Source organism: Megalobrama amblycephala, linkage group LG9, assembly GCF_018812025.1.
Source record: "Megalobrama amblycephala isolate DHTTF-2021 linkage group LG9, ASM1881202v1, whole genome shotgun sequence".
NCBI lineage: Eukaryota > Metazoa > Chordata > Actinopteri > Cypriniformes > Xenocyprididae > Megalobrama > Megalobrama amblycephala.
Genome location: NC_063052.1, coordinates 23,901,137 through 23,917,958, shown reverse-complemented (window position 1 = coordinate 23,917,958; position 16,822 = coordinate 23,901,137). Strand labels below are relative to the sequence as shown.

General features: G+C 34.9%; 1 protein-coding gene across 5 annotated transcripts in view; it reads right to left on the bottom strand.

Moving 5' to 3' along the window:
• Nucleotides 1-8,200: 8,200 nt before the first annotated feature.
• Nucleotides 8,201-16,822, bottom strand: part of cpne4b (copine IVb) — a 42,595-nt gene continuing 33,973 nt past the window's right edge. For 4 of the 5 annotated variants that reach the window (XM_048202224.1, XM_048202226.1, XM_048202228.1 and 1 more), the window contains 7 exons: nt 16,181-16,240; nt 15,658-15,791; nt 15,146-15,200; nt 13,843-13,894; nt 12,878-13,011; nt 10,680-10,916; nt 8,201-8,701 (listed from right to left, as the gene is read on the bottom strand). In XM_048202224.1, the coding sequence (XP_048058181.1) occupies nt 8,570-8,701; nt 10,680-10,916; nt 12,878-13,011; nt 13,843-13,894; nt 15,146-15,200; nt 15,658-15,791; nt 16,181-16,240 (804 nt within the window). In that variant the 3' untranslated portion in view covers nt 8,201-8,569. Of the gene's footprint in view, nt 8,702-9,923; nt 10,431-10,679; nt 10,917-12,877; nt 13,012-13,842; nt 13,895-15,145; nt 15,201-15,657; nt 15,792-16,180; nt 16,241-16,822 lie in introns of those variants that run through there. The other variant, XM_048202227.1, reaches the window with a different exon arrangement.

Sequence of the window (16,822 nt, the reverse complement as noted above, 5' to 3'; positions counted from 1 at the left end):
AAAAGTGTGACAACTTACCCCGCTCTCCCCTACTGCCCTCCTCAGGTCAAAGTTTGAACTAATATACTTGCACTAGCATATTGTATATGAGAATTTAGTTTAAACTTTGATCTGTGGAGGGGGAGCAGCTGTCTTTATAGTCCCTTGAACAGTAACTCTGGTTACTAACTGCCATAAAATAAACCAAATCTTTCATTTTACATTTTACAATTGCAAATTCTTATTTCCATGCACTCACTAAACTAATTATTATAATGTTACCCTGTGACATGTTGGAACATGTTCCTAAAAAAACAATAAAATCAAAATATGTTAATATGTTCTTTGCAGATATTCAATTTTCACATGTATTAATGTGTAGAATGCATTTGGAGAATCTCCTTGTTTGTCCTGCAAAAGTCTGATCAAAGTTGAACCAGGACTAAATGCATCCTGTCTACTCGCAGTGGAGCAAGAAAATTGTTTTTCTGCCATTTATCCAACATTATTTTTAGTAATAGAGCTATTTTAAACCTTGCTAACTTCAAATTATAAACTGAGATGCAGAAAAGACAAACTAGCTGCTGGATTATGAGATTAGGAAGGTGAAGGATTTGAGGAGGACCTCATGCTCTCGTCTCGTCTACCATGGGTTTTCCTTGAAACCTCAGCGCCGTTGCAGATTGCAACTCAGCTGCTTCTCTGTCCCGCCAGCTGCTGCTTCATTCATGCTGCCAGCTACCTCATTCACCATGCCAGCTGATTCTTCCTCCAACCTGCCAGTTACGTTTTCCAACAACCTACCATGCAGTTTCCTCAACCACCCTGCTACCAGCATCCTCCACTCATGGCTGGGTCCACAGTCCAGCCCGCTGCCAATGACGTTCACACTCAGGGCTATGAAAAGCATTAAGTATGTACATATTGCAGCAGCAGCAGGTGATTCCTTCCAGACATCAGGATAAACTGACCACACAAAGATTTTGGATGTCTATAAGGCTGTTTTCACTCCTAGAAATCTGAATGAATGTTGAGGTAAACAGCTTCAGATTCCTGATGACAAGTCAAGTGAGCTTCATTGTCATTTCATTACATAGAAAGGAATGAAATGTCATGCCTCATAGGACCATAGTTATAAACATAATTCACAAAGACCAGTCTGTTACCTAAAACATATGAACCTAATAGGATTGTTTAAGGCAACACACCCCAGGTGAATGGGGTAAAAAAAAAAATCAGCATACTTCTGCAGTTTCTGAAATGTTATGTTTAAATATGCAAATGAGGCATTATCTAATTAAACATGCACTAATTTGCATAAAGCTCTAAAGTTTGGTGTATGTAAGTTGAAGATTTCTGGCTCAGTGGAAAAACTCATTTTGAGAAAACAGCCTTTAAAGATATACTGTAATTTAAATCTACAGATGCAAATAGATAAAGTGCTATAAAAGATACACTTATACTTTGGATATTTGCTAGTCTGAAAAAAAAAAAAAAAAAAAAAAAAACACTATAAAAAGGCAAAAAGCCCCAGATCTCAACTGAATATGATATAAGTAAAAAAATATATATATTAAATTATATTATATTTAAATTTTAATATATTTAAATTTTAATTAGACCTCAAGGTTTGTGAGGTCAAATCACAGAAACAACTAAATTGTTAATGTTATTGTTATGTTGTCATGTTTTATGTTATGTTATGTGCTGTCAAATCCATTAATCGCGATTAATTGCATCTAACATAAAAGTTTGTAAATATAGTTGCAAGAAAAAGTATGTGAACCACTTGCAGAATCTGAGAAAATGTTAATAATTTTAACAAAATAAGGGAGATAATACAAAATGCATGTTATTTTTTATTTAGTACTGTCCTGAGTAAGATATTTTACATAAAAGATGTTTACATATAATCCACAAGCCAAAAAAAAAAAATAGCTGAATTTATTAAAATAACCCCATTCATAAGTATGTCTACCACTGATTCTTAATACTGTGTGTGGTTACCTGGATGATCTACGACTGTTTTTTTGTTTTGTTTTGTGATGGTTGTTCATGAGTCACTTGTTTGTTCTAAACAGTTAAACTGAGATCTGTTCTTCAGAAAAAATCTCCAGGTCCTGCAGATTCTTCAGTTTTCCAGCATTTTTCGCATATTTGAACCCTGCATATTTGACTGAATGATTTTGAGATCCGTCTTTTCACAATGAGGACAACCGAGGGACTCAAACACAACTATTAAAAAAGGTTCAAACATTCACTGATGCTCCAGAAAAAAACCTGATGCATTAATAGATGGGGGGTGAAAACATTTGGAATTTGAAGATCAAGGTAAATTGTATTTAATTTGTCTTCCGGGAAACATGGAAGTATCTTCTGTTGCTTCCGAAGGGCAGTACTAAATGAAAAAAAAAAAAAAATGATATTCAAGCGAAATAAGAAAAATTTGGACCTCTTCATCCTGTTCAAAAGTTTTCATCCCCCAACTCTTAATGCATCGTGTTTTCTTCTGAAGCATCAGTGAATGTTTGAACCTTTTGTAATAGTTGTGTTTGAGTCCCTCAATTGTCCTCAGTGTGAAAAGATGGATCTCAAAATCATACAGTCACTGTTGTAAAGGGTTCAAATATGCAAAAGATGGTGGAAAACTAAAGAATTTTTGGGACCTGGAGATTTTTTCTGAAGAACAGATCTCAGTTTAACTGCTAAGAATAAGCAAGGGACTCATGAACAACCATCACAAAACATAAAAACAGTCGTAGATCATCCAGGTAACCACACACAGTATTAAAGGCAGGGTAGGTAAAAAATTTTGTTCCAAATTTGTTTAAACTTTCTATATATATCCATGCATAATTAAAATGTAAGAACTCTGATAAAAAGAGTATAAAAATCGAGTGACTCTATACCGTTTAATCTGTATTAAACACAGCTTATTATTTCCATCCGGGACGAAACATAGGATTGGCTTAGGCGACTGTCACTCTCTCGCAACCATGGCAACCACCCTTTTGCCACACATGACCTGCCCACTTGCGCGCGCACGTTTGATTTGGGGAATTCAAGAGGCATGGATCCTAGGAATACCAAAACAATGGCAGAGAAACAGCAAGCAAAATTCACAGTACCGGCCTATGCAGTTAGTGAAGGCAAACCAGGCAAAAAAAGGAAGACAGTAACAGTACAAGAAAAGGCAATGAACAAAAAGTCTTTGGATAAACAAAGAAATAAAACGCGAGTTAATATCGGCGTGGCTCTCCAGCGATGGCGAGAACTGAGGGAACTCAAGGGGCTGAAAAGTGACTCCTTGATGGCTTTATTTCTGCTGGACAGGTAAATCTTTCTTTTTGTATTTTGATCATACATATTTTTTTGTTTATTTTTTCATGAAGCATGTGTCATTAGCACACGTAGCTGCGTAATATAGCTAACATAACATTACTTAGCGAGCCGTAGTAGAGACGATAAATAATCTATAGGCCTAGCTCAAGATGATAGCTATAGTGTTGAATTGTGCATAATTTTGCTTTAGATAACTAAATACATGTTTAACAGATAGTAGGCCTAACGTTACTCCGCATCTAGGAACTTTTCTTAGAACTATATTTACCCTCTGTCTAACTCTTTTACCATGTTCACCTGTAAGTTTACCTGCACGTTTTTTTTCGCCTTTGTTTTGTTTTTATATTCTCTACCTATGTTTACTGATGTCTTTATCTTGTATCTGTGTGTGTCGTATGTGTTGTATGTGTGTGTTATTATTTTGTGTCTGCAATGCAGTTGTGAGTTGATATTTGAGTGTATGTTACTCTGTTTATCTGTAGAACAACATATATGTTATGAATCTTACACGAAATTCATCTTCATCACAGTGTAAATGATGGTAATGGAAAAACGTGTATCATGCAACCTGTTTTTAGCTTTCCCTTATAGATAACTAGCTTGTTAGCGAATCAAAAAATATATATTTTAAACTTTACCAATATCAATATGCTAGCTTGATAGTGAGTACTAAAATACATCTTGTTTGTTTATCTTCATAATTATAAAGTTATTTTTATTACATGTGATTCTGACATGATGTCACTACACGCACTGTGCTCCTTCCTCTCCGCTCGTCTCAGGTAAATAATGCGTCTTCCAGCTCAGTGGTCGGAGTCGCACGTTCATGCGTTTTGGGGGCGTGGCTTTGGAAGGAGCCCAGAAGGGAGGGGGTGGAGTGAATGGAAATAATGAGCTGTCTTTAAAACAGTCGTGAGAGGTCAACAGACACTCGATTTTTATACTTTATTTTTCAGAGTACTTACATTTTAATTATGTATTGATATATAAATAAAGTTTAAACAAATTTTGAAAAAAAAGTTTTTTATAATTTTTTTTACCTACTCTGCCTTTAAGAATCAATGGTTCACAAACTTTTGAACTAGGTCATTTTAATAAATTCAGCTATTTTTTTTTTTTGTCTTATGGATTATATGTAAACATCTTTTATGTAAAAAATCTTACTCAGGACAGTACTAAATAAAAAAATAACATGCATTTTGTATGATCTCTCTTATTTTGTTAAAATTTTGCACATTTTCACAGATTCTGCAAGTGGTTCACATACTTTTTCTTGCAACTGTATAATATGTGTGTATGTGTGTATATATGTTGCGATTAATTGTTTTGACATGTTATGTTTTATGTTATATTAAACATTCTAACCAAAGGTTTGTGAGTTCAAATCCTTAGTTCGCAATCATTAGTGAATCAAAACTAATTTTCTTATACGAATATTCTTAGTAAATATTCATACTCATTAAAGTATTATCTAAAAGATATCACCTTAGTGAATATTCATGAAATGGATTTTAATGGGGGTCCCCTAGCAAAAGTGTGCCCTTGTGCCCATTCAACCTCTTTCCCTGTGGTTAATGCTGAGAGTTGTTTCGAAAAACATCTGCATCTGCAAAACCACTAACAAGAAATAATCTGCTGAATCTCCAACATTAATGGATCTGTTGGACATGATGAAGGAGATGATATCTCTTTCTCCTGATATCCCCTAGTCTTGTTCTGGTGATCTGAGTGTTTAATTATACATGATGTGCATGTGTGGAGAGGAGTGTGTGCATGTTTGTGTGTTTAGACTTCAAAGATTCCTCTGACTCATAAAGAGTCGATCACGCCTCCAGGACTCCATTTCTCAAGGTCTTCTGATGCCTGTTAAAGAGTCTGTAGATTCAAGCATTTCGCATTTAGTAAATTATAATATTGTAGCATTAAAAAACCCTGTAGATCGATATTACTGGGTGTGAGAGACCCGTGTGTGTTTAATGTGAAGCAAGTGCATCCAGTGAACATCTGTATCAAAACAAAAAGATGAAACACAAAAAGTGGGAAAAACATTTTTTATTGGCAACATGCAAAATACAATCCTGGTTGCTGTAGTAAGCAAACATACACACACACACTCCAAACAGAAGGGAGAAGAAAAGAAAGAAATGCGTAAAAGGAAAAGAGAAATGTGTCTAATACAACACCAGAATTACACACCTATTTTCAAACATCTGAAAGGGACTTTATTATGTTAGATTAAGAAACTCTGTAAATCCAATGTCAAGAAACCTGTAGAAAAGAACAAAAACAAATAATCCCTAAATACTGTATTCACAGAATTGAGTCCATTCCACATGCTTTCCAATAAATATTCATTCGTTTATAGATCTATATACAATACACTTAATTGTATGTAACATTTGTAAGTCGTAAAGGCCTCACATCAAAAATAAGTTAAAAAATAAATACACTACAGTTCAAAAGTTTGGGGTCGGTGAGATTTTTTTTTTTTTTTTTTTTACTTTTATTTAGCAAGGACGCATTAAATTGATCAAAAGTGACAGTAAAGACATTCAAAATATTACAAAAGATTTCTATTTCAATTTAATACGGTTCTTTTGAAATTTCTATTCACCAAATCTGCATATTACTGTAGAAGGATTTCTGAGGGATCATGTGACACTGAAAACTGAAGTAATTGCTGCAGAAAATTCAGCTTTGCTATCACAGGAATAAATAGCATTTAAAAAAAAAAAAAAAAAAAAAAAAAAAAACGTTAAAATCTACCGACTCCAAACTCTTTGTAGGTAAATTAAATAAAGCAATTAAATGGTTGCACTTCGGATTATAGAGGACTAACAGTGTTTACTAACTGAGCATTGGTCATGCACTGGCCAAAAACTGATAATCACTTGCCTCCTAAACTATTACGCATTAGAATATTATGCTATATTGGACTATATAGCCCTTGTATAGCAGGTCCACCAAAAATAATAATATCTAGCAAAATAAAAAAAATAAAAAAAAGAAATAAAAAAAAAGACAGCACTAATGAACAAATGCAAGTTGGAATCAGCCTGCCATCTGAATCTAAAGTAAGACTGTCCACAGTTTTCGGCTTTTCTTCTATTTACACAGAGTACAGTAGGTTATGGTAGATCAAAATGTGCTTGTGGAAAAGTTTTGGTTGTAGTGAAAGGAATCTATCCCACTGTCATGTTAAAGGTGCACTCAGTGATTAAAACCTTTTATACATAATTAATAGTAATTTTAAAAAATGTTTAAAATCATCTCACAGGAGAGTGGGTCACCTCATGAGGCCGGCCATGTTGTGATCACATGACCAGCTGAATACTATTCACCTTGGTAACTCCCCTGTTATCAGACTCTTTCACTTATTATGGAACAAATGAATCATGGCTGAATGCAAATAGATTGTTTCTAAATTGGCATCAGTGACCACAAACCTTTGCTTTTGTGTAATGCTATATTCACAGCAATATATAACAGGCCAGTATAAAGGCTATGGTGTGAAGATTTGATGTGATAAATTTGAATGAACAGCTGTTAATATGTCTGACATAAATTTATTTAATTTTCAGTATTTTTTTTTACAGAGAGGTGTTTAAATTTATTTTTCATTGCACTGCAAAGAAACTGGCCTACCAATAAAATTTAAACTTTTGGTCACATGCCCAGAGCTGCTGCTGTTACATAAAACTATATCTTTGTGGTGCTCATGAACAGACTATTAATACTACTAAGTGACAGTGAATTACAGATGAACAATCTGAAACCGTCTCTCTCTGTACTCTTTTATTTGGTGAAACATCATCAAATCTAATAATCGTAAATACTATTTGAATTCTTTTCTGTGACAAGTGGGGGTCAGAATTCCTTTGTGTATCGTATTTCTGCTTTTCTATGATCGTCACATAATATCAGAGAGTGAATCTGCATTTCATTCAGCCCTGCTTTTCACATAACTTGTCTGAAACAAATTGTATGTGACGATCAGATGGAAATGGAAATTGTGGTCATCCTTTCTTCCCTAATCTGACATATATCTGAGTGAAACGGCTTCTCGATTGAGAACACTAGTGATGGGGAGTCGACACTGAACAGCCCCAGAGTTGGGGTCGACACCAGCAGACAATGAAGTATTACACCATGCTTCAGAGAGCTGGAGCTGTCTCAGAAATAGCTTTGTCACATACTTTTCTCCTACATGTAGCTTACTTTAGAAATAGTCATAGTAACTTTAGTTTATAAGTATATATACCTCAATGCTAGATTCATAGAGTATTTGATGTTATCAAAGTAAATATAAATAAAAAATAAATATAAATTTGGTTTCCCATTTAACTTTTTCATAATCATTAAACTACCAAAAAAATAATTAAAAACTCACATAATAAATAAACACATCAATAAGTGTACATTGCTGTATGTAGTTGTATTTATTATTTTTAGTAGCTATCTTTAACTCTCCGCCCAAACAGCTTTTTGAGCCTAAACATGATCATGTGCATTTAGTGCCATCACCCAACCATTATAATGAGACAAATTCATTAAAGAATACATTACTCTCTTTCTCGTTTCTTTAATTTGGACGTAATATTCGACCATGGCTGTTTCTCATGACTTTTACCTCTGTAAAAAAAATTCTCTTACATTCTCTTGCACTGTTTACGTTCAGTGCTTCCAGGTTCTATGTCAGAACGCGGGCTCAGTATTGGCTGATGCAAAAAGTACACAAAAAGTATTCTCGTCGCTTTGTAAAATTAAGGTTGAACCACTGCAGTCACGTTGACTATTTTAACGATGTCTTTAGTACCTTTCTGGACCTTGAACGTGGTGGTTAAATTGCTGTCTATGGACGAGTCATATACCTCTCGGATTTCATCAAAAATATCTTAATTTGTGTTCCATAGATAAACGAAGGTCTTACGGGTGTGGAACGACATGAGGGTGAGTAATTAATGACAGAATTTTTATTTTTAGGTGAACTAACCCTTTAATGGTGACTTTAAGTCCAAGACGAGTACACCTTTAATATCACTAACAGCTGCGTAAGAAGAAAATATGAACAGCTGTGGACATTTTTGCCCAATGCTATTGAAAACCTGAGTGAAAAAAACAACAACAACAACAACAACAATGATGGACCTGCTTCTCGATACCTATACTGATGCAGCAAGCTCTGAAATGATCAATGAAGATATCTTGAAGCTGAGACTCTGAGGCTGCTTATATGGCTCTGCGTAGCTCAGGGACTGAACGCCCTGGAAGACTCATAGTCCGACATGCATTTGGGCTTGATGCCTTTTCCATTGTAGTAATCCACCACTTGATTGGGAACCTCAGCCAGCACACTTTTAGCCAGCGCTGCAGGAGAGGCCTGTGTGGAAAAAAAAGACAGAGGCAAGGATGAGAGAAAGGAATATAGATGAAATCTCACACTCTCTTGTGCTTGAGTAAGTGATACAGGAAAGGTGTCACTCCTATTTCTCTCTGTCTGCAAAACAGTTGGAGACAGACCAGTGAAAACACAGCAGGACAGAACTAAAAATAAATGCGCGCACACACACATACACACGCTTTGTTTCTCGCCGAAGCATTCGTATCGGACAGCCAACTTCACACCTCCAGAGTTGCGCTATATTTATGAATTGTGTGATATTGCAGAAGTTGACCTGAGGTAGCAAGTTTCCTCACAGCAGTACTCTTGTTTCTGGAGAAAAAGCAAAACAAAACCCTTCTCTAGAGTTTATAGCACAAGAAGCCTTGAACGAAAGGTTGAATAAATCAAATGAAAAACCTGAAGATGTAAAAAGCACAACTACATCTCGGGTCACATAACAACTGAGAAAATACAACATAATCCTGAAAGAATCTGAAGAAATGACAAAGAGATTTTTCACACTTAAAGGTTTTGGGAGGAAAAACTGGAAATATTGGAGCAAAATCCCAACTTTTTGATGCCACAGACACCCACACTCCCTAAAATATAAAAGTATCAATATATACTCTATATACAATTTAAAATAATGACATTTTTGTAAAATAAAATAATAATAATGTAAAATAAAAATAACTCAAAAATGAACCCAATCAACATTAATCCCAAAAAAGTGTGGACTATATGAGAGAAATGGTGCAATTCAAGCACAAAAGCAGTTAAGTGTTGTGAATAAATTTATTATCTGTATGTGCCATATATAATTATGCGCTATCTTAGCTATAGTCTAATGTTACTGTATTGAAATTAATTTTGAACCGTGTCTCATGTTGCTATCAATGTGGTCAATTTTAAAGGGTTAGTTCACCCAAAAATGAAAATGTCATTTATTACTCACCCTCATGTCGTTCCACACCCGTAAGACCTTTGTTCAGCCTCACTGAGCCATCAGATTTGATCAAAAATATCTTAATTTGTGTTGCGAAGATGAACGAAGGTCTTACGGGTTTAGAACGACATGAGGGTGAGTAATTAATGACAGAATTTTCATTTTGGGTGAACTAACCCTTTAAGATCAAATAAAACAACTGAATTCTCTCTATAAATAAAACAACTGAGTTCTTCTCACAGCTGTCACAAAAACTACTACATTAACATTTATTTATGAAAAATCTTGATTGAGCAAAATTACACCTTTATCAAAGGCCAACTAGACTTTGTATTGAGACCATTTTGTCTCACATAGGCTTTACAGAAATAAAAAATATGTACTGTATTGAATAGAATTAAAAAACTGAACTTTGCATGAACCCAACTTCAGAGGCAAAGATATTGCTGGGTCAAAGCAGGACAGAATACGCCTCACGTCACTTAAAGAAATGCTTTCATAATGAAGACTGTTCTACATGAACAAGTCCACACTCCTTAATTAAACTAAACACAGGCCTGTAAAATCTAAGAGCTTTGATGTTTCCTTTCCTGTGTCCCAGCGCCGAGATGCTTGTTATTGGAGCTCAAACAGACAGCTGTGAGAGCAACGCACTGACCTGAGAGAGGAGAGAGATGAAAAGAAACCAGGATGCCTTCAGATGTACGGCATCCTCTTGTAGTTTGGTTTCTTGACTATGCCCTGACCAGAGGTACCATACAGTTTCTTAAATCAGCAAACCTGGCATGAAGCATTTCTTTTCATTAGACACATCTGTTCATTAAGCTTTGATTTATTAGGCATCCAGTAAAACTTTTAGGTTTTGCTTTCAATGTTTATGAAACCATCCTGATTTGATTCTTTTAAAATTAATTCAGTTGATGAACAGAGTTGTAGAAACATTTTGTTATTCCAACATGAGTGTGAGAAAATAATGACAGAATTATTTGAATGAAGTATTCATTTAGGACACTGCTGTTTTATACTCACATGTTTGAAGTTGCGGAAGGGCACAAATTGCACAATGTCCCTCAGGACTGGTTCTCCTTTAGGAGAGCGGAGGATTCCATCATCACCATCCAGCATCTGCATGTCGCTGAAATCCGCGCTGCCTATGCCGACGATGATGACAGACATGGGCAGGTGGGAGGCGTGAACGATGGCCTCTCGTGTATCTGCCATGTCTGTGATTACTCCATCCGTCAGGATTAGCAGTATAAAGTATTCCTAATGAATGAAGAAAAGGATAAATGAGGAAAGTGATAAATACAAATGTGAGAGAACATTTAAAAATGGAGACTAACACAAATATAAAATAATGTTTATCTTATTTTCAGCATACTGTAGAACTCATTAAATTAGCCAATGGGGTAAAAGCACATTTTAATTTAAAATTATAACAAATAAGCCCTAACATCTAATGCAGTTTGCTTCTCAAGTAAATGTGTGTGTATATTTTATATATATATATATATATATATATATATATATATATATATATATATATATATATAAAAAATCACAAACTTTGGTTGTTTTTATAAAAAGGCAACAGCAGTAAAGCAGATGGTGTCAAGATGGTTCTGTGCAGAAATTGAGCTCTTCAGTCTAATTAGATGTGTTCTTTCTCTCTCTCTTGGATGAGTAGTATAAGACTCTGGGGGAAAATTTTACACTGGTTTATTTCATTTATGGGCTAAAATATAGCAGAAGTAGGACGAAAGCTTGCGTTTTAATTAACTTTTAATTTGGGCAGGCAAAACTGGCTATATGGTTGTGACGGAAAAATCTTTTGAGTGGTGACGGGTCAACTGATGTAGTGTTTGTCACACTTTTGTTTCGTTTTCATAGACTTTTAGTTTGTATTTATTTAGTCACGTGCTCCTTTGTTTGAGTTTCCCGCCACTCATCAGTTTCCATGGACACTAATCTATCATCACAGTTGTTTGTCATTTAGTTCATCACCATGTGTATTTAAAGGATTAATCCACTTTTAAATACACTTTTCCTGATAAATTTACTCACCCCCGTGTCATCCAAGATGTTCATGTCTTTCTTTCGTCAGTCGAAAAGAAATGAAGGTTTTTGAGGAAAACATTCCAGGAGTTATTCTCCTTACAGTGGATTTCAATGGCTACCAACAGGTTGAAGGTCAAAATGACAGTTTCAGTTCAGCTTCAAAGGGCTTTAAACGATACCAGATGAGGAATAAGGGTCTTATCTAGCGAATCGATCGGTCATTTTCGAAAAAAATACAACCGTTTATGCTTTATAAACAAAATATCGCATTGAACGTACTTTCCACTTCCGCATTCTTCATAACGCTTACGCTGAATGTTCTACGCCTTCCCTATTCTACTTACGGAACGAACGCGGCGCCAGTTTAGTTTTTTTCCATAACTTGAATAGGGAAGGCGTAGGACATTCAGCGTAAGCGTTATGAAGAATGCGGAAGCGGAAAGTACGTTCAAGGTGATATTTTGTTTATAAAGCATAAACGGTTGTATTTTTTTCGAAAATGACTGATCGATTCGCTAGATAAGACCCTTATTACTCATCTGGTATCGTTTAAAGCCCTTGAAGCTGCACTGAAACTGTAATTTTAACCTTCAACCTGTTGGTAGCCATTGAAATCCACTGTAAGGAGAATAATCCTGGAATGTTTTCCTCAAAAACCTTCATTTCTTTTCGACTGACGAAAGAAAGACATGAACATCTTGGATGACATGGGGGTGAGTAAATTTAACAGGAAAAGTGTATTTAAAAGTGGACTAATCCTTTAAATTCATCACCTTCACTCAGTTTGTCTGGTGTTTTTTCTGAAAGTGTGTTGCTACTACCTTTTGTTATTTGCCTTTTTGATTTTCATTAAACTCTGCATTTGAACTTCACCTTCATTGTCGTGTGTTTACCAGCAACATCGAAGACAGTGTTAATTTGAAAGGGATTATTAAAATCTTGTATTAAAATTGAGTTTACTTGGTCAATGATATGGAAATGTTTAAATACAAATGTAAATCAATGTATTTGTAATGTTGATGATGGCTGCTTGTAATTTTGTTTGAAAAGTTTTTTCTCTTCCCTTTAAAAATTTTTTTAACATTACTGTATGTTTAAAGTGAATGTTTTTGTTTTAACTTTTTGTAAATAAATAGACCTTTAAAAGTAAGTCTCTCTCTTCCACTAACCATGGCCTCTTTGGTATGCATCTCCTCAGAGGCTGAGTCAGCAACCTTCTGGATGATGGGAGCGATATTAGTGGGACCATACAACTGGATTTTTGGGAGGCAGTTCTGATAAGCCTCAACAACACCTTGAATACCTGTAAAACACACATAGCCAGTCAGGTCATCTCCAAAAATACACGTACTTGTTGACAAACATCTTTAATTAAAATTTTATTTTAAACTTGACAAACATACTAAATTTAGTATTTTTTTGTTAATTTATAACAAATGTATTAAATTTGTCAATGGTACAATAAAAAAAAAAAAAAAACATAAGATATTTAAATTGTATTTTATTTTAGCTTAACTTAGCCTATCACAGCCAAGCTGCTGCCCAGGACTGGAACTATCAGTTTTGTAACTGATGATGTCCTGAATGGATGTCATATTGCCCATTTCTTTTAAATTGGTGGTCATTTAAATTCCACAACTACTGACTATGTGAAAAAAAACATGAACTCAGAGATAAATATGGTTATGTGGAGGTCTTTTGTTCATTAAAAGCAGGCCACAGCCTCATTTACAGTTGTTCTCAATTGCTTTGGCTCAATTCTTGACTGAGATTCAGTTAGTTTCTTGTTCACATCAGATTTGAATTCTTATTGATTTACGTAAATTGCATGTGTTTTGGCACATTTGTGCCAACTGTCTACAATTCGCACAATAACTAAATTCACATGACTTGTTGATCAAAATTGATGAGTTGATTTCCAGTAAAACTGTCAAACAGAAAAACTGTAAATGCAAGAGAGTCAGTTAAAAAGTTAATAGCTTATGCTTCAAAAACCTAACATATTCTCTTTGCCATTCAGTGTGTGGGAGATGTTTGACTCATACATTAAAAAAGCATTGGAGTTCACTGAACCTTCTTTTTTGAAAAGTTTGCAAAGGCATGAAATTATATTGTTTGCACTTTAATGACTCACCGGCACATTCTGGGTTGTCCTCATCAAAATTCACAGCAAAATCATGAGAAACCTAAAGAGAGTAGAAAAAGAAAACCTAGTTTAGTGGCAAAACCTGAATGATCAGTGACAGTGATGCCAGAGTTACTGCTTTTAGAAACAAATTGCTTCATTCAAAAGGCATGGAGAAAGACTCAGTCGACTTAAACTTTGAACTCTGCTCGAACAGATTATTAGATTATGATATTAGAGTCCATATAATGTACTGGAAAAACTAAAACATTTGATTTCTTTATTTTATTCATAAGTTTTCATAGTTCATTTATATTCAGTCATTGCAGCCAATGAATGGGATAAGGCCATGCATAAAACATGGAGCTTCCCTGTGGCTCAGACTGCGGTCAAATAAAATGCATTCTTAGAGTCACATCCAACCACGCTGTGGCCATGACCTCTGATTGTAACATGGCAACCAATCAGATGACCTGATTTTGAGCGATTGACATAGATTAGCAGGAATGATGAAGTGATTATTGTAAAAGGGCATCAGCAGTTCATGAATTATTCAGAAATCTCCTGTCAGGTAACGGCGAGGGATTCGGAGCACTCTGGTTTCCCCGGCGATTTATTTTATTGTATGGGAAACTCCTTGCAGTCTTAAAATCAGGTTACAATTTCAGTCTATTAAATCTCACCAGAGTCAGTCAAATCAATCAATAAATTAAATAAAAAAATAAAAAATAAATTATATATAAGGGAGATTGAAAGGGGATTATTGAATGAAATATAATTTGATCTTAATTGTAAATCTAATTTAAACTCATTTCAACTTGCTACTATGTAATAAATCTAACAGTCAAATTAAAATTAGAATCACAGTAAGCAAAGCAAAGTTATTTAAAAAAATACACACAATTCCATATAAAAGTTGTTTGTACTTAAAGGGATAGTTCACCCAAAAATGAAAACCATTTACTCACCCTCAAGTTGTTCCAAACCTGTATGGATTTCTTTCTTCTGCTGAACACAAAAGAAGATGTTTTGAAGAATGTCTGTAACAAACAGTTGATGGACCCCATTGACTTCCATAGTATTTTTATCCATACTATGGAAGTCAGTGAGGTCCATAAACTGTTTGTTTACCCATATTCTTCAAAATATTCATCTTTTGTGTTTAGCAGAAGAAAGAGGTTTGGAACAACTTGAGGGTGAACTAAATGATGTCAGAATTTTATTTTTAGGTGAACTATCCCTTTAAAGCATAAATCAAAAAGGCTCTTATTTATTTATTTATTTATTTTACATATAAAAATAATGAACTTACTTTGAAGTCTGGTGGGATTTGGGCTCCAAAGCCAAAAGCGGGAAACATTTTGTCGCTGGAAACAGATCAGAAGGAGGAAGGATTAATGAGTGTGTATTGAGCCCCAGAGATGAGCAATGAGGTAAGCAGGGATATGACTTTGTGAGGGGTCAAATATAATTGACTCCAAGCTTAAGTGACATCTTGGGCGAGAGAGTGATTGAAGTGTAGAAGGACAATCCTTGACATGACAGCTCTGCATCCTACAGGCGCAGGCAGTCATAAGACTGAATGCCTGATTGATTGATGTAATGTGTAATTGATTGATTAATGGTTTGAACGTTTGGTTAATGGCCTGTACTGAGAAAATAACTGGTGTAAACATTTCCTGATAGAGTAGAGTAATAGTAGAGTCTGTTCAATTTAATGTGGTAAAATTTAAGGATTGACTGTTTGCTTGACTGGTTGCATGATTGATTAGCTGATTTATTGGTTGACTGACTGACTGATTGAGGGATTGATTGGTGGGTCACCTATCGTAATCCTGGCAGATCTCCCCAACAGCGATCAGCGCTTTGAGGTACTCATTGGGCTGATAAGGGTGGATGTAGTGGAGGGAGCAGCTGTTTCGAGGGTCACCATTTGAGGCAGTGAAATCAATCGCCACCTGCAGAACAACAACATTTAAACATAAATTCGGTCATTCTTTCTTCAGTGTAACACAAAGGGAAAATTTTGAAGAATTCAATCCAATTTCAATGACCAAAGCTTTCAAGCATTAAAAAAGACGCATAAATATAATGAAAAATTGTGTATATATAACTTGTGCACTTTATTTCAAATCATACGATAGCTTTGTGTAATGAACAGACTAAAATTTAATTATTCACTTAAAATCCTACAGAACTGAACTGAAAAACAATGGAGTCAATGATTTACAAGATTCAGCCTATATAGTAAATGAGTAGAGTTAGTTTTTTCTTAAAGCTTAAGATGACATTAAGATAAAAAAAAGCGGGGAGAGAATCCTTCCAAATGCCATCCAAAACCACTTACTGTGAACTGAATCTGACAACCTCCCATGATGTAATCCAGGAAAGAGTGCATCTTTATAATCTGAAAAAGAGATAAAAATAATCATTATTAAACTGATAGTTCTGGTCCTGGATCGTTCCAGTTGTACATAAATATAGCTAGGATACATAACTGTTTTTAAAACACACACACACACACACACACACACACACACACACACACACACACACACACACACACACACACACACACACACACACACACACAAACACGTTGGGTTTCCATTTTTTATGGGGAATTTCCATGGACAATATTATTTTTATACTGTACAAACTAACCCTAATCCTACCCCTAAACACAACCCTGACAGAAAACTTTCTGAATTTTTACATTTTCGAAAAAAACATATTTTAGATTATGATTTATAAGCTGTTTTCCTAATGGGGGCCAAAAAATGTCACCACAAGAATCAAAATTGCTTGAATTACTATCCTTGTGGGGACATTTTGTCCACATAACGTAGGGAATACCTGAACGACACATACACATACTGACACATATTTTCTATTAAGCATTAACAGTTTTTTTTTTTTAAATTCTTACAACTACACACAAAATCACAAAACACGCACAGAAAATGCAAAATGTCACACATATTTGTCA